General features: G+C 41.4%; 2 protein-coding genes across 3 annotated transcripts; both read left to right on the forward strand.

Annotated features, from left to right (window-relative positions):
* Positions 1-5741: 5741 nt before the first annotated feature.
* RB195_004766 (uncharacterized protein) lies at positions 5742-11144 on the forward strand (the record flags this gene model as incomplete). 2 transcript variants are annotated; one of them, XM_064182751.1, is made up of 10 exons in its annotated part: positions 5742-5798; positions 6202-6271; positions 8145-8289; positions 8358-8478; positions 9519-9603; positions 9673-9797; positions 10431-10538; positions 10748-10888; positions 10946-11005; positions 11067-11144. In XM_064182751.1, the coding sequence occupies 10 exons, from the start codon at positions 5742-5744 to the stop codon at positions 11142-11144; spliced, it is 990 nt and encodes a 329-aa protein (XP_064034018.1). The 2 variants fall into 2 exon arrangements, with proteins under 2 accessions (XP_064034018.1, XP_064034019.1); XM_064182752.1 differs by having other exon boundaries at positions 5769-5798.
* Positions 11145-14349: 3205 nt separating this feature from the next.
* On the forward strand, positions 14350-24974 carry RB195_004767 (uncharacterized protein; the record flags this gene model as incomplete). The annotated part of the gene is made up of 9 exons (XM_064182753.1): positions 14350-14410; positions 17679-17823; positions 17878-17998; positions 18048-18132; positions 20666-20790; positions 22174-22281; positions 22361-22501; positions 24795-24854; positions 24912-24974. The coding sequence occupies 9 exons, from the start codon at positions 14350-14352 to the stop codon at positions 24972-24974; spliced, it is 909 nt and encodes a 302-aa protein (XP_064034020.1).
* Positions 24975-25475: the final 501 nt, after the last annotated feature.

Here is a 25475-nt window from a genome sequence, read left to right on the forward strand (position 1 = left end):
ATTGTGCTATTGAGCAGGGCAATTTGCAATCGATTGGACCACAGTTTCGGAGTTGGATAACAAGGAGGCGGTACGATGCACGTAAATTTGTTATTCTGTGTGGATCTAGTCATTTTTTCTTTTTTTTGTCACCTTTTCTGTTCTGTGTCCCATCTATCTCCTTCATTTCGTGACCCGCAGTCCCCATTGTGCCCGACGAGGCTTTTTTTGCGTTTAGTCGTCGTCTGTCACTCTGTAGTATGGTGAGAACGATACGAAGCATATTGCGGTTGCGTAAGCAGCTGCGCTCGACGCGGTGCGGTAGAGCGTAGCGGTTAGGATCCAGAAGGGACTCTTGGTAACACCTATCCTCGTTGCAGTTTGTGAAGGTCCCATCATGATTCCAACCTCTTTTCCCACCGCGCCGCTTCGAGCGCAGCCAATAACGCAACTGTACCGTGTTCAATGTCGTTTCGACCGTACGTCCGACGCAAGGCCTGTAGAACGTGTAGTCCATATCTCCGACATAATGAAGTAAGTTAAGTAGTTAAAGTTGGTGAAACCCAGACATATAATCACCTCGTTCGAGAAGTTCCGAACGAATCGGAGCGTTTTTTGTTGACGTTCGAGCGAGAGGATTGGTGATTTTCCGCAATTACGGACTTTTTTGATTGTTGCTCAACATGACTCCGGCTTTTTTTTTATTAACTGTATTAATTCTGTGGATCAGCAACCGCGCGTTGTATGTATTTTAAAACAATATTCAACTTTACATTCCCTGATTACGTGTACATTGTTACGCTTATTCAAATTATCAGGGTGTAACTACTAAGTGGTTTATGCTCACGCGGTCCTGACTGGAAATAGTTATTGCCATGTGCACCAGTGGTTTTCTCTAGTAGTATTTGATTCGGTGTTAACTGATACACAATAGGAGGTGTTGTTTTAAATAGCTTTGCTTTTTTTCCTCATATCTTCTGCAACTACGTACTCAACTCCTATTTGCAATTTCCATCTCAAGTTTAAGAGATATTTAGTTCTGAAAAAAAAAAAACGCGTTTGTAAACAGGGAAAGAAACAAGATGTAGTCGATGGTGCTTAGCTGCAGATTGTATTACTTACTTTTTCTTGAAATTCTTCTGTAATTCTTTTTTTTTTTTTTTGATTTTCTTGAAAAGGAACAACTATCGGCCATTACTTTGATCATATCATTGTGAACTTGTCAGCCGTGCATTCCTCGTTGTTGTACTTTTTTCTTCTTCGTATTTTATTTTCGTGCATTATTTGAGCTGGATTTTTACTGTTATGTTGCATTCAGTGTGTTTTTTTTTTTGCATCTAGTCAATAACAGCTTACATTCCAGCTCTATAAGCGTCCGGTGAATTTTGTGATTACAATGTTTTGTTCTGTATATCATGTAAAAATAAACATTTCCCCGTCACGTTTATCGGGATTTTTATAACATATGGGAGTTGATCTGTGTGTGTGTCTTGGTGAAAGAATCCCCGTTCGCATTTTCTGCACTCATCCATTCGTCCGTGTTGGTCATTGAAATTTGTTGTGGTCTCCGTTGCAGCGCTTCATCCTCGAACGAACTCATTAAAGCTGCTCATTTTGCAAAATGAGCCGATAGCCACGGCCGACGGCTAACGACGGGACCTTGTTTGTCCGGCCAAAAGCTTCGGCGCCGGCGGCGTAACGTAATCGAATCACATTCTTCTTTGGCCTAGCAGGAAAAACGATCCCGTCTCGTACTTAAGCGCTAATTTCGGACATCTGCTCGTCGGCCATCCACTTCCATTGGCTACTAGGATGAGATGCTTTCTTTTTTTTGTTTATGAATATATCAACAAACTCACTATTCACTACAAGAACCGTCATTTTGAATCCAGAATTAGGAATCCAGCGTGAATTTCTCTTGAGCTGTAATGTTTAATGTTTAGAACTAGACTAGAATAATACTGTAAAAAAAGGTTCAAATCAAAGAAATAATATTAGAAATATGAAATCTCCACTGCGATTTCGTTTATTTTACGGAAACTCCTGATTCAAAGACTGTTTATATTTGTTTATATGTAATTTTTAAATGTTGCGATTAGAGAAAGCGTTCAATGTCGGAGGTTTTCTCGGCGGCAGCGTTGAAGAATTCCCCACCGATATGATGTGAAGTGATTTCTTTCACCGTCGAAACCTGTCCTCGATTTGAACGTTCATTCATTTTCCATACACACGTCATTTCTCTTCATTCCTTTATTGCTCAAGGTAGTTTTTTTTATTGTTTTAAGATATTTTTAAAGTTATGTAGAAGATATTTTTCCATTGTCGTGAAGATATTTTTACGTCCACATCTTTGTTATCCAGACAATTTTTCGATCATTTTTTTTACCTATGGTGCACATAAGTTTTTTTTTTTACAAAATGTCATTACATTATGTCACGATTCATGTCGGAATTATCGGAATTTTCCAAGCAAATTTCTTTAATTCTTCAAAAAGAAAAAAAAAACATCAGCAACCCTACAGTGATACGGTCCTATTAAAATGACCTTGTTCGTAGTGCAATGTTGCGTAGACAGTTGTGTTCGTTCGCAATGCGGTTTTGCCGCAACTGTTTACGTTACGTTTCTCCTTTACGCTATTGCTACGTACTTCGCTTCGTTTCTTTCAGACTATACTCTACTTTTTACTTCTAATACGTTTCACAGGAAATTTGTAGTAGATGGTGATTTTATGGCGTAGTGGATTTGTCTGCTACCGATGATCTCATGGTCAAGGGCTCGATTCCTCTTGATAGTAGTAGGAGCCAAATGTTCGTTTTACTATAGAACTATTAAATATTAACTAAACAAATATAAATCATGCTAAATAAATACTAGCTGCTAGTAAATAATTATAAAACTAAAGTAAATAAAGCGGATGTAGTGAGGGGGTGCATTCAATGGCGTCCCATTTTTCACGCTTACTTCCTTTTTTTTCTAATTTTTTGCCGTCAAAGCCCAAATACGCGCCCGGATAGATACTTTAAGGCCTATATGACATATTTGTTTTGAAGCGCACCATTTTGTACAAGAAGGGATAATAACTTGGACTGCTTTTGCGCCAATCTCTGTCATCTTGGATCGCCGCAACATTCCGGGAGTTGATTTTATTCGAGCGATTGGAAGCGAGAAAAAATAGGACGGAATCACCAGTCCCTCTCCGTAGTCAACCATCCCTATACAGAGCAGTTCCACCTGAAATTGCTGCGTGCCACCTCTGTTTTCGTTGTTTTTTTTTTTGTCGTTAGCCTTTAAACGTTCAACACTAATTGGTCGAGCACTAATGAGAAATCTCGAACTTTCCATTTCTATTCTATTGAAAACAGATGATAACTTCTTCACAATTCATTCTCTGCCAAAGTAGAGGATCAGTACAAGTGCAGAAATATGTGCAGTGTCGAGAGAATTGTAGATTGGATTGTGGGAACAAAGAACTCCCTCCTGATGCTGCTTAGGCATTCTTTCAACATTTTATTTCAGCTAAACAATGATTGTTATAAAAAGTTTATGAATTACATGAAAAGACACGCAAATGTGTGGCGAATTTTCAGTTTCAATTCATTTAGTTCTCGTTATGAACAGAAAATTCTTGCACTACATTTTCTAGGCTAAGAAACCTTAACAATTACGATTATAACTTCATTAATTACTACTCTGAATGCTTTAATATTCCAGATATTTCGAAGGAATCCGATCTAAATCAGTCTAAAGACAGCATACTACTAAATCGACAACGTTGGGATCTCTCCAGGAAAGGATATGATTTGGAGTGTAATTCATGAATAAGAGCGTAGCCTTGCTCAGTTCATCCTAAACCGTACTGAAACGCAGCGTGGGAAGTGGCTTTCCCGTACGAATTTTTTTACGAACCACCTCATGACGTGTCATTGACGCACTACAAGCGCTGCGTTTGCGGGCGGACCGAAAAATCTATGAGATTTATTCGGCAGTCTATTCAAGTGGAACCAACGAGTAGACTGCAGAGGAGACCGCGGCGTGCACGAAGTTGGCGTGTAATAAGGTGTCTCATAGGAAAATACGCAGAATGCGGTCGTCCCTGACATCGTTTTTTTTTTCTGGGATGATTATGGAGGAATTGAGTGTTGTCACACTCATACTAATAATTTACGTCGCCAGCCCTATTTCTTCCTCGAGAGATTTTAACACCGTCAATTTCCTGTTATGTTGCCCTTAAGGAACATTGAAAATACATTCTGCAACAAAATTTTGACTCACCTCCGTTTGGTTTCATTTTGTTCTTATCGACGGGTAGCAACGGAAGAAAACATTTTATTATCAGCTACCATAGCGAGAACGATGAAAGAAGCGTAGAATTCCATTCCGCTTACGAATTTCATTATTGTCTCACTTCAACTGAACACAGAAATGCTGTTGAAACGATATAAAAATGTTAGAGTAATGAACGAAAAAAGGCGTTATTACAACTTTTTCTTTTCCTCACATTTTTTCATGCTTACTGCTTTCGTTTCTGACTCTGTTCTGTTTTTTTTTTCTTCTCACTCCATTAAATCATAAGATTTGCTCCAGCAGACAACGAATTTCACAAAAACTCCTATTCTTTCTATTTCAAGCATTGCTTCGTATCAATTAAGGGAAATCTTAATTAAAAGTTCTTGGATTTCGTTTTTCTCATAAAAACGTGTAGTATGTCATAGGTTTCGTAGGTATCATAGGTCATCCTATCCTTGATATCGTCATTTCTTGGAAGTCCCTTCATTTCACTTACGACAAGACGGGGAATTATCTGGATTTCACTTAATTTTTTCTCACTTTCTTTTAGAAACTAATAACGGGCATCTTTGTAGAGATTGTAGTGAGAACAATGATAAAAACGAGAAACCTCATTTCTAATCATTCCTCATTCATTTCGTTAGTTTCCCATTTGAGTTGCGTAGTGACCATAAAAGATTTTGGGGAAAATTCAGTTGGAAGCGGAAGGGGCGCATTCGCCTGCGCTTTTTATTTCTGAAAGTTCTACCTTCATTTTTCTCTTAATAACTTTAGCTTACATGCCATAAGATTCAAGCGACTATGACTCCATAGGTGAACTACAGTTAATTTTTTTTTGTTTTTTCTCACTTGATTCGTTTAATATTTCCCCTTTTTTGGCTAATTTTTTCTCAAAACCCGCTTGTCGTCAACGCATTAATGGCGCATTTAAAATGATTTAATGCAAAAACCACGACAAACAATGACTAAAAGACTAGAGAAATCACGTTTAAACGACATAAATGAAAGGAACATATACATAGTCCTTGAAATTTGTGCAATTCCTTTGAAAAAGAATATGGGTAGTGTTTCGAATAATCAATAATAATTAAGAAAATGCTTGCAGAAACGTCCAAAAAATCGAAAATGGAAATATCGTTTCAACATTCTTCGCATTAAAGACAGCGTATCAAAAAATTGACGACGTTAGTGTCTTCGTGGGCAAATATAAAATTCGGGATGTAGATTAGGAGTATGAGCGTGTCCTCGTTCAATTCTCCCCAATCGTCCTAAAACACATAGAGACCCCAACAACGTTAGTTTCGTGATACGCTACCTTTAATTATGCAGGTAAGTTTCTGCTCTTCAAAGCGTACTGGTTTCTTTATACATATTTGAAGATTTGAAGTGCATCACGGATGAAAAAGTGACGAAATAAGCGGTAAAACGATTTCTGTACAAGTAATTATAAGTACGAAGAAACATATGGAAACATATGGTGTACCCATGGACAGCGCAGAATATGTCCAGCTGGACGACTGCGACGCGCCCGGTATGGTTTTGCATTGCTTCACTCACACTCTACTTCTCTCTATTCCAATCGTAGCGGGATCGTGGCACTCAGTTGGACCCATTCAAAATCGGTTATACGCTATTAATGAAGAAAATCCAGACGTGGGAGTGGCGACATCATGCCCGATGCACGCGGCTGCGTCGCGGTCCACCGGGCTCTTGTGGTGCAAGCACACCAAGCCAACGAAAGTTCAACGGCTTCCTCTCGGCGCTTGCCGGGACTCTTATTCTATGAGTTTATTGTGCAAATAAATCATCTAAAGAATATGAAAGGAAATCAATAGGGGAATTTTCTCTCGCGATATTCTTTGATGTGACCTCTGTGTGTGTTTGTCATATATCTGTCGATTATTTCTGTTTAACAAATCAGTTTTTTTTTTCAGAACATGTTTCTATGTTTGCTGTTGTCGTCGTTTAACGTATGGTTCGTTTCCGCAGCTGAAAGCATTCCACGTGAGTATTTACATTCTTAATCTGGAGGAAAAGGTACAATGTATTTAGATGTGCATTCACCTCTAATTCCATCCAGAATCTCCATTCAGGATGTGGTTTCACACGAAATACATTGACCATAAAGGCATAGGAGAGAAATGCACATGTGATCACATAAACAAAAGGAATGACATGCGATTTTTAGTCGAATAGCGTGGGAAATTCATAATTCCGTCGTCACGGCGGCATTGCAATATCGATCGATCCGGTTTCTGTTCGCACTTCGTTGTTTGGGTTCCGGGTTCAAATGATTCTTGTTAACGAAAATCTATTCTTAGCGATTAAATGTTTCATTGGATTCTTAAGAATTCTAATTAGATTCTTCAAAATTTCTAAGAATTGCGAAGTGAAAATGTTTCGATAAGTAGCGGAAAAACGAACGTTTGAGGAATTCCGATCGTTGGCGCTGGCCCTGGGCCAAATTCGCAGCTAGCGGAGTCTATTGATATTCATAAACGAAATCGATAATGAATGGTACGCTCTTTAATCTACAAGAAAGAATTGTTACTAATCTCAAAGTCAGAAAAAACTAGAAAGTGTAGAAACTATAGAGATTTGTTTGAGAACCACATAGTATGAAGTAGAAATTTCCAAACTGCCACTAATTTGAGTAGAAAAACGTTCAAAAAAAAGGTTTTCAGAAACTAAATCGCCACAAAGAATCGTACCTATCCACTCTATCACGGACGCGTTCAGTATCGCTAAACTATAGTAGCGTGAAAACGGAATGAAGCTCTGCGCAACTGCTTAAGCGGTTGCACCCGAAGCGGCGCGGTTGGGCGTAGCGGTTGGGGTCCACGAGGGACCTTTCCCAGCACCAGTCTTCGCTGCAGTTCACGATAGTCCCACCTCGATTCTAACCGCTACGCTCCATCGCGCCGCTTCGAGCGCAACCCCTTACGCAATTGCACCGTGCCTCATGTCGTTTTGACGCTACTATATGTTTACATGTAGATATGTAGGGGACATATATTTTTTCGACGCGACTTCGGTTGCGACAGAACCAGAGAGCATAGGAATGTGAGGCAGCGGACGCGCAAGGGTTCCTGAATCTTGTATGTTCTCTGCGATCAAAATAAGCACTATATATATATATATATATATATATAATATGAGATGATGAGATGGTAAGACTTCTTCCTACTTAAAATAAGACCACCAAATGGTATCGTTCACTGGCAGGACATCTACAAAATTTGTAAAAAAAAATACCTTACAATTATTTTCAACATAGGAGGAGTTTCCAGCTAGATGGGATTAAGGAGGAAACCGAACAAGAAATCTATAAACAAAATTATTTCGCGCAAAAATCCTACAAATAGAACCTCATATTTTGTTTAGAGGCAACATACCACGAAAATGACGATGTTGTGTTCTCTTTAGGAAAAGATTTGGTTAGTGATGTATATTACAGATGTGAGCGTCTTCACACTCAATTTCCCTTAACGGCGTGGAAGATGGTCCTTCCGTACAAATTTTCCTACGATGCGCCTTATGACGCCCCACAACCGCACACGTGTTGCATCTGTTAGCGAGCGGACGATAATTGTTGAGGTTTCCTCGGTGGTATCTACGCTAGTAAAATCAACGGATGAGGTGTGCTGAAAGAAACGCTACGTATACAAGGGTGACGTTATGAGGGGAATTCGTACATGAAAGCAGTTTTCCAAGCCGTCTTTTCGGGGGTGGAGAGAGGAGGGAATTCACCTTGAGCAAGGATTTTATAAAATGTAGCCTGTTTCGGTGAAGAGGTTTATCATCATTATTGCCGTTGATGTTCCAGAAAAAACAAAAGCAAAAACAAATGAAAAAACAAACAAGGATCTATTTACAGCATTCAACATTCAAAATGCTGAACTAGTGGAAATGTCGAAGAAACTTCGAGACGCTGACGAAAATAAAGCTGAACCTGGTCAAATTTACATTAGTTATCAAGCGCACACAAACACCAGAGATTCTGAAGATAATGCTAGACGAGAGTACGTTGTTGACGACATTGTCGCTTATCGATCACTTCCACGTAAAAGTAAACTGCTCACATTTTCAGTTTCTTCACAAAAGTCGATCCACAACTTCTGAGAAAGAAAAGTTTTAGTCAATTTCTTGATCTCACAAATAACTTCGTACGAGAAGCGGGGATCTCCGAGCCACGAGTTCCGATTTCAGAGGTGAGTCAACATGTAAATGTAAAATGCCGCTAGACCGGACAGTGCTCTGGGATTCCAGACCACAAGCCTCACCCTAAATACAGTACGTCGTACCTCACGATAGAGCTGGGTGTTTACTGCAGTCTGAAAATGAACTAAATGGTCCGCGGTTGTATTCTCACAATTACACGAATAAGATACACGACGGAAAATATTCAACCACACAGTCGAATAATATATCCTTTATCCGAAATGACCGATGACAATTAATGACAATTGAGGGAAAATAACTCGTCGATTATCTTATGGCAACTTAATGCACTGAGATTAGATGACTGTCAATAATAACACGAGTGGAAATACCAGGGCTCGTGCCGATTGGTGACGAAGGGTAAATGCGGCTGTGATACCTTACTAGCTGGTCCTAATCTGGCTACTTCTAGATATTGCGAAATGATGCGCGTGACCTCCACCGCAACACCAGCTATTCGATGACTAATCGATTCCGATACTTAGGACCTCTCGAATTCCCTCACTGATTCTAGGCTGTCCGCCTTAGTATGTGCAGACGCGCCCTTATATACGCCTTGGCCTGGAAAACCCCGCCCATTTGCGCGCGAACCCTGAGTCACCAATTGACCTTACTATCGATCGATTATGATGTACTAAAAAATAACTAGGTAATGAGAGATAACATAACAGCAAATAACTAGGTAATAAAGGATAACATAACAACAAATAAGTAGGTAATAAGGGATAACATTACAACAAATAACTAAGGGATACTACAAGAACAAATTACTAGGTACCAAATGTACACAATGTACCTGCATGTGATAATAATGTACGTAATACTCCAACAAATGTAAGATGACGTGAATTGGTCATGGGCTGAGCTTTCGCCCACGCGCCGCTTAGCACAAGACACCGGGTTTTTTTTCGTTTTTTTCTCCATGCATTTCCTTACAAATATATCACTAGGTTCTTGGAATTCCCGCCCAAAGTCAAACAACTAAAATACAAACCTGCTTTTGAAAAACTCACTCAATTTTTTTTTTCAGGAGAAGAAAGAAACCTCTGCATTCCTCACAACCGTGCTCGCATCGAAGCCATGGAAACTACTGTATGAATTTCTAAGACAGAAAAGTACGTGGTTTCCGTGAATCGGCTGAATTTGTATGAATGTCAGTTGAACTCGAACACAACAGTTTTCAGAACATCCCTTCGCAAAAGATCCAATAACATTCCGTTATTGGATTGCACAATTGTGGTTCGTGCACTATTCACGTGCTCGAGGACGAGCTGACACATCAGGATTTGAGCATGTTTTCATTGGAGAGGCGAGTTTTCTGTCGTTCTATCTGTCGAAAAAAAATGTTGAAAGTTCGATTTTCGTGCAATTTCCCGTGCTAGTGGGCAACGCATTTTTTGACCAGTGATTCTGAAAGTATAGCTGGAGTGAACTGCGACCGAATAATCTCAAGCCGAGTGGGCGGAGTTAGGCGGAGAGACACGTATATTTTGATTCTCGACCAAACTGTGATGTTTGTTCAAGAATCCGGTGATATTACACGGAGGAGTAGCGTGGGTGGGTTAGTCCTGAACTCTTCAATTTTACTGCAGAACCTTCCATAATCTTCTTCATATCAGCGCCAAGGAAGAGTAATGATTACATCAACTATGAAAAGGTTAGCAGGAAGGGGGAGGAGGAGGAGACAGGGCTGACCGATTGAGTGCGACGCAAAGAGAAATAGCACGATCTTCCTTTTTTTACGCGGTCGCTTTGTTCGCGCTTTCGTGCACGTACGTTTTCATATTTACATGAATTTCATAAATCTCCTACGCTTCGCGGTCGCCCAGAGACACATAAGTGTCTGCAAGGTTATGCGTCACTTTCGTGCAAAAAAAAAATCCATCCATGATGAAGCCATGTAAAATATGCTAAAATAGTGAGCTATCCAAATTTTTTTCAGGAAAAAAACCACGAGATTTCTGGTCTACATAACTGGATTCGTTTCTATCAGCTCGAGAAGAATGCAACTGAGAATTTCGACTATAAAGGATTTGTCATAAAACGAGGAGTAGGTCGTTATTATTTATGTAGTTCTGGTTAGATTTACTTTCCTTTGGGTCAGAAAACTAACCATTTCTCGTTTTCTGATTCACTTCTCAGCAGTATTCATCTCGCATCACATCGCATATGCGACTATGATGCAACAGCAGAAAAAATTCTAAAAAATCTCTATGAAACCTTTCTTTTGGAATTCATAGATATGAATTTCTTTTGTAGAACATCATGGCTTCTCTTAAATTCACATGGAAAGGTGATTTGAAGAGATCCGGTTCTGTTCTGATTGGAACGTCTCCTGAATTTGACATGGCCTTGTACACATTGTGCTTCTTATCGAGAAGAGGACGACAACAATGTCAGGTAAGCAGTGATCACGATGAATGTCTCTCTAGCGGTAATCCAACCCTCATCGTTAAGGTTGAGATTGACGGCTGCCCACTATCAATCACCAGCTATGACCTCGTTCAGAATAATAAGGTTATTTTCTTGAATAGATTCCGCAGTCACCGAATCCTACAGTCTTTTTCTTTTGTTACAGGTGTTTATTGGTTCGATATTCCCTACCGCCGGCCCTATTACTGATCAATGTCGGAGAACAGCTGGAAGACTTGTGTAGTTCCAGAACGTTTCAGAACTGTTAAAACTTTGTCTCATTTCTGTTTGTGGAAACTAATCAAATGCCACCAAGAAAAGAGAAATCACCATTCAGCATTTCGGAAAAAAAGTAACATTGTGGACAAATCGTTTTTGTTTGTGTGAATGTAAAACTTTTGTCTGTTCTGTTCATCTGTTTACATCTGTTTTACCTCTTTATGGTTCCAATATGAACAATTCTCCGGATCTTTTCCTTCTTTGGATTACACTAACTACTCCTTACGAATATCATGGCAAAGTATGATATAAATATTTTTACACGACGAGAAGTTCTCTAATGTTTCTAAAATATCGGAAGAAAAAGCAGCTTCCATTTGGACAGTTCTTTCCATCTGCATGATCGATGGGAGGTTCGAGTCCTCTTTAGTACCAACGAAGCATTTCGTTCCCTTAGGGTCGATATACCGGTACCAGACTCGTCTGAGAGGAGAAAAAACAGTTACTTAAAGGCATCACCCCACGAATCTGAGGTGGTACGGATTTCAGGTGGAGTATTCGTATACGGGATAGTAGATTATGGAGAGAAGGGTGATTCCGTCCATTCCTTCCTAAATGCCGTAAGAAACGGCTCGCAAGATACGGCTTCGAGCGCTCCGGCGCGCTACTTTCTATTCGATTGGAGCGCGCCACCCCTGTGCACGCGCCGCATCTATTTTTACAAAAATTAGGAAGAAATGAACGGAATCACCTCCCTCTCCATAATTTATTATGCCGTATACAAATACTCCACCTGAAATCCGTACCACCTCAGATTCGTGGGGTGATGCCTTTAATTCATCGGTTCGCCCTCGCAATTCGTTGTAAGACTGCACATTCATAAACTTCAGATGAAGTCTGAGTTGAAGTCGATCGCGTAAGCGCACTTCTTTAGGGATTGATCAACGCTGCGCACTTTATGTTTTGTATAAAATATAAATACATTGTTAAATCCACATGTGCACTTTAATTCACTGCGCTTCCGGAGCAAGATATGGCAAATGAGGAAAATGCAAGGTGTCCGTAAAGTCACGGTGCACTCTCACAGGAAAACAACAAAACAAAAGAAAAATGTGAAATCTTCACCAAACAAAGGGAAACTCCTCCAAGTCCCCGCAGTATGGTCATAGATGTGATAGTCGGAGCCGGTACTCTCACCTCCTTCACTTTTGGACGGCTGGCGGAAGGACCCCAATCACTTGAACTGCACCCCATGAGCTCAACCCCTTCACCTGAAAAGGATCCGGCTTCTCCCTATGGCACCTATGAGTATAATAGGCAATCAAATGCTCACGCAGGAGATGACGCAACTCTACGAGTTACGCAGTAACCGGATCAGCCATCGCCCACGCCAATCGAAATGTGGGCGGTACAAGGAAAAGTCCAGTGTGTTCTGTCGCTTCTTCAGTTCGAATGAAAATCGAAATGCTCATCGCAGAAAATGTTATGGCAACACCTCCCCCAGATAGCAGTCACGATCCTGTCACGCAAACCAGACGTTCTGCCGCGAAAAAAAAAAATTGGAAGCTTTTTATATAACAGGCAAAAGTCCACTCATGACTCGTGAAGGAGAATGCAACGCTGTTACCAACGAGTAACCGTAACCCGTATCAAGGCCTTTGAAGGTTTAGACCTACGCTATCAGATGCAAGGGGCATCGTTGTTAGTTATTAGCGGCCAACTTAATAACCAGTTAAACTGAAGCAATCATTGTTTTTTTGGTTATCAAGGTAAGAACTATTTTGACTGTGACGTTGTCTCTGAGTAATCAGTTTGCTAAGTCATATCTTGTGGGATGACGAGGTATTTGACAGGGTAGTTTGTTTGATTTTCTAGCCTCTGAAGAAGGACACGACACCGAAACTTCAGCCAGAAAAGAGACCAATAACAATCCCGCTTTTCCTTGAAAAATGTTGTGCACGACTCAACTATACAATGCCAATATCCAAAGGAAATCGAAATTGGGATTTACTCAACGAAATCTAGTACCAGTTAACCAAAGCCGACCTATTTAAAAATCTGATTGGGCTCAGATGGTGTCGAATCATCGATGGAGCAAACGTAGTTCTGATATTTTATCACTGTGGTGCAACCGTAGATACCGCTGAGTAGGGTCTTTAGACATCTCCTTCTTGTCGATAGGTCGGCCGTGCCTTTTAATAGCCCACGAAGCTTTTTCCGGTGTACGGTGCAGCTGCGTAAGCAATTGCGCTCGAAACGGCGGGATAGAGATAGCGGTTTGGGACCATCGCGAACTGCAGCAACGAACGGTGGTAGAAAGGGTCCTCACTCGATTCTAACCGCTACGCCCCACCCCACCGCTTCCAGAGCAACCGTTTACGCAAGTGCGCCGTGTAAAAGTAATACAGTATTCATTATGGAACCGTCCTAGTTAAATGAATATAAGCGTAAATTTAAAAAATTTACTCGAGTGATTACAATAAGTCCGGAAAAGTCATGAAAGATAAAAAAAATGAAAAATATGGAAAAAGAACGGCTTTCATGGAGCATTCACCCATTGAAAAGTCAAGTATTCATTTTGGTATGCGAGAAAAAATGCCAAATTAGAGCATTTATTCAATAAGTCCCATATTGACTCACTTTTCGCAAAATTCCGCAGAGAAAACCGACGGTTTTTTTCTGATTCTCTCCTTTCATGGCTATGGATGTTCAAACAGTAAAGAATAACCTATGCACAGCTTCACCGCACTGAACACCAACCATTCAACACTGCAATTTCTGTTTGTTTAACCTGCCATATTTAAGAACAACTGCCAGATGTTCACACAAAGTAATCTCATGTTTCACATTCAGTTTGTCATAATAAGCCTCTGACTTAGATCCCTTTCCTTTCATTTTGAAAATTAAAACAACATATGTTGTTTTCATTACCACTGAAATATATGTATAGTCGGGTCAAAACGACATGAAGCACGGTACAGTTGCGTAAGCAGCTGTGCTCGAAGCGGCGCGGTGGAGACCACGAATGGAACCGAAATGGGACCATTGCAAACTACAGCGAGGAATGATGTCAGCAAGAGTCCCTCCCTCTAGATTCTAACCGCTAGCTACGCTCCACCGCATCGCTTTGAGCCCGCAACCGCTGACTACTGCTATATGGCCTGCTCCCTGGTTCATGTCGTTTCGATCCTACTTCTTATACTTAATTTTCTATGCTTGTAGTTTCAGATATGTATCTGTGCGTGGTGCTGGCGGCCACTATTGTGCGCGCATTATCTCAACGACTTCCCCGTAAGCGTTAGGAATTCTCACATAAAAAAAACTCACTCTCAGCTTACAATGTTGCATCAAAACCACCTGACTTGTGGTGCAATCACGTCAAAACCAGTATAGTATGAAATCGACGATGTTGTTATCTTTCCAAGAAACGCTAGGGTTAAGGGGTGGAAATTATGAGTATGGCCGTGACCACGCTTAATCCCCCTTACTCATCTTGAAAGATGGCGAGGGAAACGACCTTCTATTGCGATTTTTTCTACGAAACACTTTATAACGCGCCGTCCGCGTCAGCGAGCGGACTGACGAAAATCAATGAATTCACATCAGTAGCTCATTTAAATAGAATCAATGAATTGGCTACTGAGGAAACCGGTGCCTGGACAAGGATGGCGCGTTCTAAAGAAGGTGAGTAAGTAAGTAGTAGTCTCGTTGGAAAAAAACTGTCAGAAAGCCTTTCTCCACGACTTTTAAGAAGCGACTAAGGGAAATAGGGCGTAATTACACTCATACTCGCCAGCTACACCTTGAATGCTAGTTTTTCCTGAAAAGATCCCAAACATCGTCACCTTCGTGGTGAGGTGCCTTCAATGGTCGCGGTTGGAGAGGTGCGATGGGACCTCGCTCAGCTTGGCAACTCGACTCGAGCCAGGGAGGGTTCTACCACGAGCGCAGCAGCTAATGCAATTGCATCATAATTCAAGTAATTTTGTGTCTACTTAGGGTTGCCGGTAGTGAAGATAATTTTCTTCACAGTTCATTATCATTTTGACCAAATTGGACTGCGAAAATTCGTGAATTCGTTATGTGGGTGATGTCACGAGCAGTTCCCAGTTTCTCTTTAACGGAAAGATGGACGCTCTAGCTATTGTCTCCAATACGTTTTGGTTGGGTTTTCGAAATTAAAACAAGCGACTTGTCAACACTGTAACGCAAGTAATGGAAACAAACAGCAAAAGAATGCACTTACTTCGAATATTATTAGGGTGTTCGGGAAGTAATGTCTATTCTGATACGACAAATTAAAATAGAAACATCTCAGTTAAAATAAGAATCATTACAATCAACACATTTTTGCTAACGAGACACAAGCTCACTTATACCAACAGCATAAAAATCTGGAGATCTAGAAGCTAAAAATGTCGGTTCGATGTCACCTTCGTTCTTGAAACATTTATCCTTTCACTACTTTCCGAAAAATCTAATACCTCTCTTGGGAGTGTGGTGCTAGTGGTGTCAGCAACAGTCTCCTAGGTGCATGCAGAGATTATCATCAAATATTAGCACCAATTTTCACACGAGAATAACACTTGGAAAAGAAAGATAAAAAGACACAAACCCAGAAAACCTCTCTTTTCTGAAAGTTTTAAATCCCTAAACAACATAAAGCATTGGGATTGTCACTAATTAGAAGCAGTCAACAGCCATTTTGACCAACAGTTGCCAAGTAAATGAGTATACAGAGACCGAAAAGAAAAAGGGCTCTGAGTTAATCTCCCCTGAGACACGCTAATGCGACTTGCTTCAGTTCTGGATCATAGAGAGTTCAATGACCTCTATCTTCGCAGACAAATTTGCATCAGTTTCAAACGAGCCGAAGAATGAAGGGCTTGTTGAACTATGGTTTTTGCCAAACCATCGATCGTAAGTAATATTAGCCTTTTACCGCCTACACACTACTCTCCCCTACTTCAGCAGAACTTCGGCGGGTAAAGTTTATAAACAGTTAATCAAAATAATGGAGGGGTAACGTCAACATAACCACAACTTCTAATGATGTGGTAAGCTTACTCCTGCAAATGAGTGACATAAGAACTCACTTCAGCAGCAGAACATTCTACTAACGAGAAACAGTACCAACACCAGTGTTTTTCAAAACCGAAAACGACTGGCAGCGGCGATCGTTAATTGCGCTGCACAGCAGTTAATACCGCCAGCAGAGCATTGCGCTGCGTTCGTCTTATGCCCGCTCATCACATCGTCCATCTTCGCCCCTCGTCGTCTAATGAGGTGCGAAACATGCCTCGCAGGAGCACGCTACCCCTGGTATTACTTCTGTACGGAGTATCGACCGCTTACGTATAGACATACATGGAAGGTTGCACACGAAATCCCAGAAATAGAAAATAGTAGTGCTTTATTTGTGTAGAACAAAGAGATTGAAACTTTTAGAGTCTATTACAGCATTTAACGTGCAATAAGTACTCTGTACAGACACAAATATATCTATATCTTCTATATAGTTTTTTTTTTCAACTACAAATCTAATCTTCCTCTAGAATCTTCCATCTACAATTTTCATTTTTCAATTTTCCAACGACCAGGTTCTCGTTTCTACACTTTCTAACTTTTATTTCGGAACGTTTTCACCTTCCTCTATGGTTCCTGATGTTGCTTTGTTCTTGTACAAATCTTCTACGTTTTTGATGCATTTTTAGCATTTTCATTTTCTACTTTTTTGCACTTTCCACGTTGTTGCCTTTTTGTTCTTTGAACCTTCCTAGAAGTCAGCTCTATCACGTTCTTGCAATACAAACACGCCACACGATATCAGTGATGTGGTGATGGATGGGCGTGGCTTAGTGATCACTGCTAACGTAAGATATGCCTACTCGGGCCTACCGACAGCCTCTTCTGCAGGCGCTTATTCGGCTGAACATAACCAGCTGTAGGTACCTAACGACCGCCCCCGAGCACTCCTTGTAGTTGTTAAGTCGGTGATTGAAAAAGTAGGCACGGAGTTTATCTGTTTAGTTGTGGAGAGGTTTGGCCGTTTAAATTACGAATTGAGTCGCCCACTTCAGACTCTGAAGAAGGCGATTTTGCGTTAAAAACGTTAGCCCATAAACACACATTTGTCGTGCACAGCTCATCAAAAACCAGTACGGCATCCAACTATCCCGAGGTTCATCGAAAGTCGAACTTTTCACTCAGAATATAAAAAGATGCAAAAATTATTCATGTTGTACTTTAAAAAAGACGAACCCGAATTCCGAATCAATAAAGAAATGAACTCACATTTTAGCGTGATAGCGGCGCCCATTTGTATATAAACACACGTCATAAACACAAGAATATGTAAGTAAAATAGGAAATATTCAATGTGCAAGAAATATATAGTATATGTATTAATGAGTTTTTAAATGGCGAGATACCTCTTTCCCGTGATATGCGTTTGGGCGAGGTCCGCGTCAATCCGAAGGACCCTACACACATGATGCTGAGAAACCACTGGGAGAATGAGGAGTTTTGAAAAGAATTTCTTACATGATGTTTCATTTAGCTTTTGACATAAAAGATGCTGAACTGCTGGAATTCTCAATGAAACTACGCGACCTCGATCACAATAAAGCGCGACCAGGTCAGATAGAGATCAAATATCAGGACCATACACAATCCAGTGATGAACGAGACAACGCTAAAGAAAGGTAAGTCATGGGCATCCATCAGAGATTCACAATAACATCCGAATTTGCGTTTAGATTCTTCAAAAAAGTGGACCCTGATCTTTTTCGGAAGTCCAGTTTCCTTCAGTTGATGGCTATGATGGACAATTACAATCGACAAACGGGGATAGCAGAGCCAAGAACTTCAGTGGAAGAGGTACATCGCATCTTGGATTTGTAGTTGTGCTATGTTTGACTTTATTCAGGAAAAAAGAGAAATTGCTGCATTTCTGAGGACAGTTCTCGCATCGGAACCTTTTCAGAAGTTGTTTGCATTACTCAAACAAAAAGGTAGCGTGCTTTTCTAAAAACAATCATATTAGATATTAAATATTAGTAGTATTACCAACATCCACCTAAGAAGATCGAACTTAATTCAAAATCCCTAAGGCTAAACAGTGGTTTCCCTACTTGTTTTTGATGAGAAGAAATATTTCTGGATTCTGCTTCAACAGCCAACGCTTTCTCTGAGTGGCGTAAATATGACCCTCGCCATCGAACTGCAATGCACAACGAAGTAACTTCCTCTGACAAAGCCCCAGGCTGAGAGAAGGCGTCCGATATTTTCGATTTCTTCAAAAATTTGAAGCCAAGCTATAAATAAACCACTGTTAAGATCCCGCACCTTTTTTGCATACATGTCGCAAACATAGGTGCGATAGCGAGGAGCAGGATCCTGCTCAGGTGAATGGCGGGTCTGGCCCATGGGATGTAGCTCAAGCGATGCGGATCCCTCCGCCAACCATCCATAAGTGAAGGGAGTCGAATCAGCGGTTCCGACATTGTGTGTATAGATAGTCGGAGAAGGTGTTCTGACTCTCTTTCACTTTTGGATCTCTTTGAGGGAATCCCGTTGGCTCTTGGACTGTTGGTGAAAGTACCGGTTCACTTTTGGGCGGTTGGCAGAGGTACCGTCATCACTTGCGCTGCGCCTCATGAGCTGGACCCCTTCACCTGAGGAGGCTCTGGCTCCTCCCTAATGCAGCTATGGTTCCTTCTATAAACTCCTGTTGTTTTCTTTTCATGGCTTTTCTTTTTACCTTCTCTTTTTTTCAGAATCGTTCCTTACATCAACCTATGTAGAGACCACAGATGATAAAAATGTAAAGTTTGAAAAGAAAACAACAGAAGTTTATGGAAGAAATATGCCTTTCAAATAAAGACAATAAGATATAAATATAGCTTTGAGAACTTGAAAAAAGAGCAATAGCGTATCGGAAGTAAAGATAGACTGATGTAAGAAACGATTCTGAAGAAACAAGAGAAGACAAAAACGTAAAGCCATGAAAAAAAAAACAACAGTAGTTTACAAAGAAACCTGAAATAGAAACATACCTGTTAAATCTAAGCAAGGTGGCAATAAACTTGAGTTAAGAGCAGTAATGTATCGAAAGCAGAGCTACATTTACGGAAAGAACGACTCTGAACAGCCGACAGAAGCTGAAATTCGGACATGAAGAGAAAACAACAGGAGTTTACGGAAGAAACACATCTCTTTAATATAAGCAACATAGCAGTAAAGTTGAAAACGATCAGTGGCGTATAAAAAGTGAAGTTGGACTGATGAAAACAATGATATTGAAGAAACGACAAAAAAATGAAGCATGATCATAACTTTCCACAGTCTTACAGTAGTGAATAGTAAGCAGTAGAAGCTTGCGCTGAGGCTGCTCCGCTCTAACGTGGCCTGCCGCGACGCAGCCGCCAAAACAAAATCTGCGTTGCCTACTATGTCCTAATGGTTTGTACAAGCAGTAAAAAGCAAAATGTTTAATTTTACAGTGAATAGCGATTCTGCACTCCTCAGTCACTTCAACAAACACGAAAAAGGTGCAGAGGTGGAGTAAGTAGTAAAAATAAGCAAAAACAAGCAACAGAAACGAGAAAAGAAAAGACACAAGAGGTATAGTAGAGTCAAAGCGACATAAAGAACAGTGGAGTTGCGTAAGCGGCTCCTCTTGAAGCGGCACGGTGGAGCGTAGCGGTAAGGATCGAGTGAGGACCTTCGCTAGCACCATTCTTAGCTACGGTTCGCGATGGTTCCACCCCGATTTCAACCGCCGTCCCCATGAGCGCAGCCGCTTAAACGCATCATCCCACGAATCTGAGGTGATACGGATTTCAGGTGGTATATTCGTATACGGGATCGTATATTATGGAGAGGAGGGTGATTCCATCCATTTCTTGGTAATTGTCGTAGAAAACGGCCCGGAAGATGCGGCGCGTGCACGTGGCTGGCGCGCTCCAACCGAACCTGTTGCAGAAAATAGCGCGCCGGAACGCTCGAAGTCGTATCTTTCGGACCGCTTTTTTACGGCAATTAGGAAGAAATGGACGGAGTCGCCCTCCTCTCCATAATCTACGACCCCGTGTAGGAACTCTTCACCTAAAATTCGCACCCCCTAGATTCCTGAGGTGATGCCTTTAAACAACTGCACCGTGCTTCATGTCGTTTTGACCCTATTATATTTTGTTCTCATTACCTTTGAAATGTATGTCTATGTATAGTCGTTTGTGTGTAGTGTAAGCGGCTGCGTTTGAAGCGGTACATCGGAGCGTAGCGGTCCCAGCAGCAAAGGTCCTTCCCCCACCTCCACCTCTCTAGATTGTAATCGCCACGCTTCACCGTTTTGCGTTTACGCAACTGCTCCGTGGTTCATGTGGTTTTAACCCTACTGTGATTTTATTACATTAAATTTTTAATCCTACTATAATTCTACTACATTATTATATTTATTCCTCTTGTTTCGAAAGTAAAAAATTTGTGAATGCTTTCATTTCATATTAATAATAAAATTCGATGTTAAGTCATCAACTTCTTCAGGACACCCATTCACAACGAGTGCATCAAATTTCCGGCAGTGGATAGAACATCTTTGGTTCGCACATTATTCGCGAGCAAAAGGAAAATTGGATACATCCGGATTTGAGCATGTGTTCATGGGAGAGGTACCATAGTTCATAGCCTTCTCTTGAAAAGTCCTTTCTACAGACAAAATCGTCTTATCATCGAAATATGCGTGTAAGAACAGAAAACCATAGTAGGAAATATGAAACCGTACGGAAAACCGTACGGCAAACGCGGCGCAGCTAGCCAGATGTGGACGGCTGCCAGCGACTATATAGTCGGGTCGAAACTACATGGTGTACGGCGCAGTTGCGTAAGCGGTTGCGCTCGAAGCGTCGCGGTGGAGCGTAGCGGTTGGAATCGAGGCGGAACCATCGCGAACTGCAGAAGTGAACAGTGGTAGTGGAGATCTTTATATTATCGAGTTTGATAAGCTGTACACGAGGTTGTAAAATAAATTTATTGGCTAACCTTTCAGCTATATCGCCTTCTTCAGAACATGAAAATTTATTTAAAAACCTCGTGTACAGCTTATCAAACTCGATAATATAAATCCAACTATGCCGAGGTTCATTGAAAGTCGAACTTTTCAACTGCAGTGAAGATCGTCCACTACAGTTGAAACTGCTGCGCTCCACCGCGCCGCCTTGAGCGCAACAGTTTACGTAACTGAGCCGTGCTTGATGTCGTTTTGACTTTACTATACGGTCGAGTCTAAACTACCTGAGTTGTGGTGCAATTACGTACTTGGACGGCTATGTGCAATGGCACTACAAATCAGGACGTTTTGTTCCGACTGAGTTTCTGGTTGATTCAACGCCGGAATTTAGTCGAAGTAAAGTCCTCTAGTAAATATCTAGGTAGCGATTTAAGTCAAAAGAGTTAATCCAACACCTATAGTAGACGGAAAATGTGTTAAAGGCATTACCCCACGAATGGGGAGGAGGGTGACTCCGTTCATTTCTTCCTAATTGCTGCAGAAAACGGCCCGGTAGATACGGCTTCGAGCGTTCCGGCGCACTATTTTCTACAAAGAGTTCGATTGGAGCGCGCCAGCCCTGTGCGGCGCCGCATCTTCCGGGCCTTTTTTTACGGCAATTAGGAAGAAATGGACGGAACCACAGCACTCTCCATAATCTACGATCCCCTATAAGAATACTCCACCTGAAATCCACACCACCTCAGATTCGTGGGGTGATGCCTTTAGTTCAGTGAATGTGACGCGTTTGCCAAAACGTACGCTCTTTCTCCGTTTGATTCATACTCTTTCCGATTAAAACCCTGCTCCAATCGAAAACGTTAAGTGTTCACTCAAATAAACACTTTCCTCTCCGAACAAAATCATTGGCCAATTTTAATTTTTCGAAAAAGTTGTTGAAATAAAAATAAACCCAATTATAGGTAGTGGTGCAAATGTATCAATGGCAGTGGTAATCCAGTCACAGTGATAATTGTAATGAGCCAGTAATATCACTGATCTTCAGGAAAAAAACAACGAGGTGTCCGGTCTCCATAACTGGGTGCGATTTTACTATCTCGAGAAAAATGTAACGGAAAATTTCGACTACAAAGGATTTATCGTGAAGCGCGGGGTATGTCCAGTTTTTTGCAGGGAATGCTGAGGTATTTTCGATCTTTCTGGAAGGAAGTATAGGATAATGTGTCTTGCAGAAAGTCATGGCTTCACTAAAATTTACCTGGCAGAAAAAATTGAAGCGATCCGGCTCAATACTGATCGGAACTTCCCCAGAATACGACATGGCGCTGTACACGCTGTGCTTCCTTTCACGTCGAGGGAAGGAATTGTGTAAGGTAAGTCAATTGCCCTGCACAAAAGTTCATTGCTCTCTCATTTATTTTTTTTACTACATCAATAATTTCTGCAAATTACAATATCATCCTCCAAAAACAAGTTTGTGAACAGCGGAGCATCAAGCTGAGGGTTTTCCCTCGAAATCCATCCCATATGCTTTCCCTACTCTCAAAAACACAATAATATGAGGGACAGTCAAATAAAAACGAACCTTTTGTTCAAACAAAATTTATTTCTTAGGAAAATCTGCATTTCTAGAATTAGATTTTCTATTTAGGATAAAAAAAGTATAAAGTCACTGGCGTATCAATCCACTTGGGATGCGCCAACGCGTTTTTACTGAAATTCCTAACCGTTGAGGTTTTGGAACGCGTATTGGCCTATACAATGACTTGCGGGGGCCAGCCGAACATCAAGTCAGTCTTTTTATCCTCCCAGACAAGTCTGGTACCAAACTATCTATCTTGGAAGGATGAAATCTCGGTGAGCACTAGGGCGGATTCGAACCCTCGACCGTGTGGCTACAACGGACCTCTTACCGACTGCGCCACACCCGCCCGTGATTTTCTATTTAGAAAAAAAAGTTCCTTCGTTTATGATGCATTGCTCCCAACGTTTTGATAATTTCTTCATTCCGTTCCTGAAAAAAAAAACACGAACGGGTACCTGAGCATTTCCGCACGAATGTTTTCACTGCATCGTTGCTCTCAAGTCGTTTGTCTCTAAGTGCTTCTTTGATAGGTCTCAAACATCTGAGAATCCCTTGGTGATAAGTCTGGCCTGTAAGGTGGATGATCAAGTATCTTCCAGTGCATTCTCACCAGAAACTGGTTGAGAAAAAAAGAGAAAATATAGCTGCAAAAAAAAGTGCAGACGCTCCTCTCACCTCTTTTGCTGCAGGCGCCGAAGGCTCTCCGCTTCTCTACGTACCCTTAACGAGTGTCGTTAAACACAGCTGGTTTACTATGCGGATAGCCTTATAAAGCGTCCCATAACTAAGGTCGTTTACCCCCAGTGATATATTGTAGCTGAGCTATCCCATGTAAATTTGTGCATTCTATGTGGATAACAACAGAATTACGTAGATATTGCAATCAAGAACGAAATTTCAAATAACATTATGTTCCACCTGTGGTTCCGGTGCAGAAGAGGACTGGGTGATTTGAGTGGATGCCATCAGCATATAGTCGGGTCAAAACGACATGAAGTACGGGCAGTTGCGTAAGCGGCTGTGCGCTCAAAGCGGTGCGGTGAAGACAGCGGTTGGAATCGAGGTGGGACCATGGCGAACTACAGAGATGGGCGAGGATCCTTACACGACCCCAACCGCTACGCTACACCGCGCCGCCTCGAGCGCAGCCGCTTGCGCTAATGTCCGTGCTTCATGTCGTTTTGACCCAACTATATAGTCGGTGTAGTGTAGCTGCGGTGCATTTGCGTACCCGGAAGAAACGACGCGGTGGAGGCGGCAGTTGAAACCGAGGCGAGACCGTCGCAAACTGCAGCGATGAGTGGTGCTAGCAGAGGTTTCACCACGCTCCTGACCGCCACGACCTCGACCGCGTACCGCTTCGAGAGCAACTGCTTACGCAACTGCACCGTGCTTCATGTCGTTTTGACTTCGCTATAGGTTGCATGTAATTTGAGAATTAATATAATTTGCTCTGATGCTTTTAGATACCCAGCACTTCTCCATAAATTCAGCAGGATCAATAATGCCAAGGTACTTAGGCCGGGTGCAGTGTAGCGCTTAGAGGTTCCGCTTCCTGCACGATCGATCGGAGGTTCGATTCGTGCTCACCAAGCCTTTCTTCCCTCCGGGGTCGATAAATTGGTACCAGACTTGTCTGGGAGGATAAAAACACTGACTTGACACTTCGGCTACCCCACGGAAGTCATTGTCTAGACTACGTAGTCGTTCGTAAACGTCAAACGATTCTGAATTGAAGTCAACGTGGGGGTGCATCCCAAGCCGATTGATTAACGCCAGACACTTTATCCCTTATCCTTTATTTAGGCGGAATTTGTACACGGAACTCATTACTGTCTTCCCTGTATTCTCATCTTTTCTCCTTTTTTTGTCTTTTCACTATCCAGATCATCTTTGTTCGTGTCGGTCCTCATTACATTTCGCAGGATTTTCTAGTAGTTAGTGTTCTTCTGGAACGCCAGTTGAATATATAAATAATATCTCAAAAATTCTGTTACTAGTTTTTAGAGAGAAGAGTAAAATACTCATATTAGATCTTAATTTTTCGGGATTTCGAAGTGTTTCGAAGTGAACATTTTTAGGTTGAAATTGACGGCTGTCCTCTTTCAATTACGAGTTACGAGATGGTTCAAAATGGCAAGGTATAGTCGTTCTACAATATTACAATGACAATTCATTTGAATCAAAATTTCTTTCAGGTATATATTGGAACCATTTATCCTACTGCAGGGAAAATGACAAACGTATGTGGAATGATATAGTGGATCCGTAGTCCCGTATTCTAATCGGTACTACTAATTGGAATTTCTATATTTAAAAAAATCACTATTTTAGTAACTTCTCGTGAAAATTGACTTAAATAAATCTGCACAACCGGTGTCGAATTACATGCATATGTACAAGGAGAATCGATAGTGTTGGAATGGTTGTACTTCCATCCAGATAGATGTAACGTTTAAACGCATCATCCATGAATCTGATGTGGTATGGATTTTCGATGGACAAACTCTGTACGGGGGGTCCTAGATTGTGGGATTGGGGGTGGTTCCGCCGATCTCTCCTTAATCGTAGTAAAAAAACGGTGTGAAAGACTCCGTTTTTCACGACGATTTCAGCTGCAACGCGCCACCTTTGCACATGCGCCGCATCCAGCTGGGCAGTGGTCGGAAGCCAGCGAGTTCTTTTCGAAAGCCTATCCAAGTGAAACTTATGAATAGATTGCTGAAGGGACCGGAACGTATACATAGAGGAGCGTTCTAACG

This window comes from Necator americanus, chromosome I (genome assembly GCF_031761385.1).
Source record: "Necator americanus strain Aroian chromosome I, whole genome shotgun sequence".
Taxonomy (NCBI): Eukaryota; Metazoa; Nematoda; class Chromadorea; order Rhabditida; family Ancylostomatidae; genus Necator; species Necator americanus.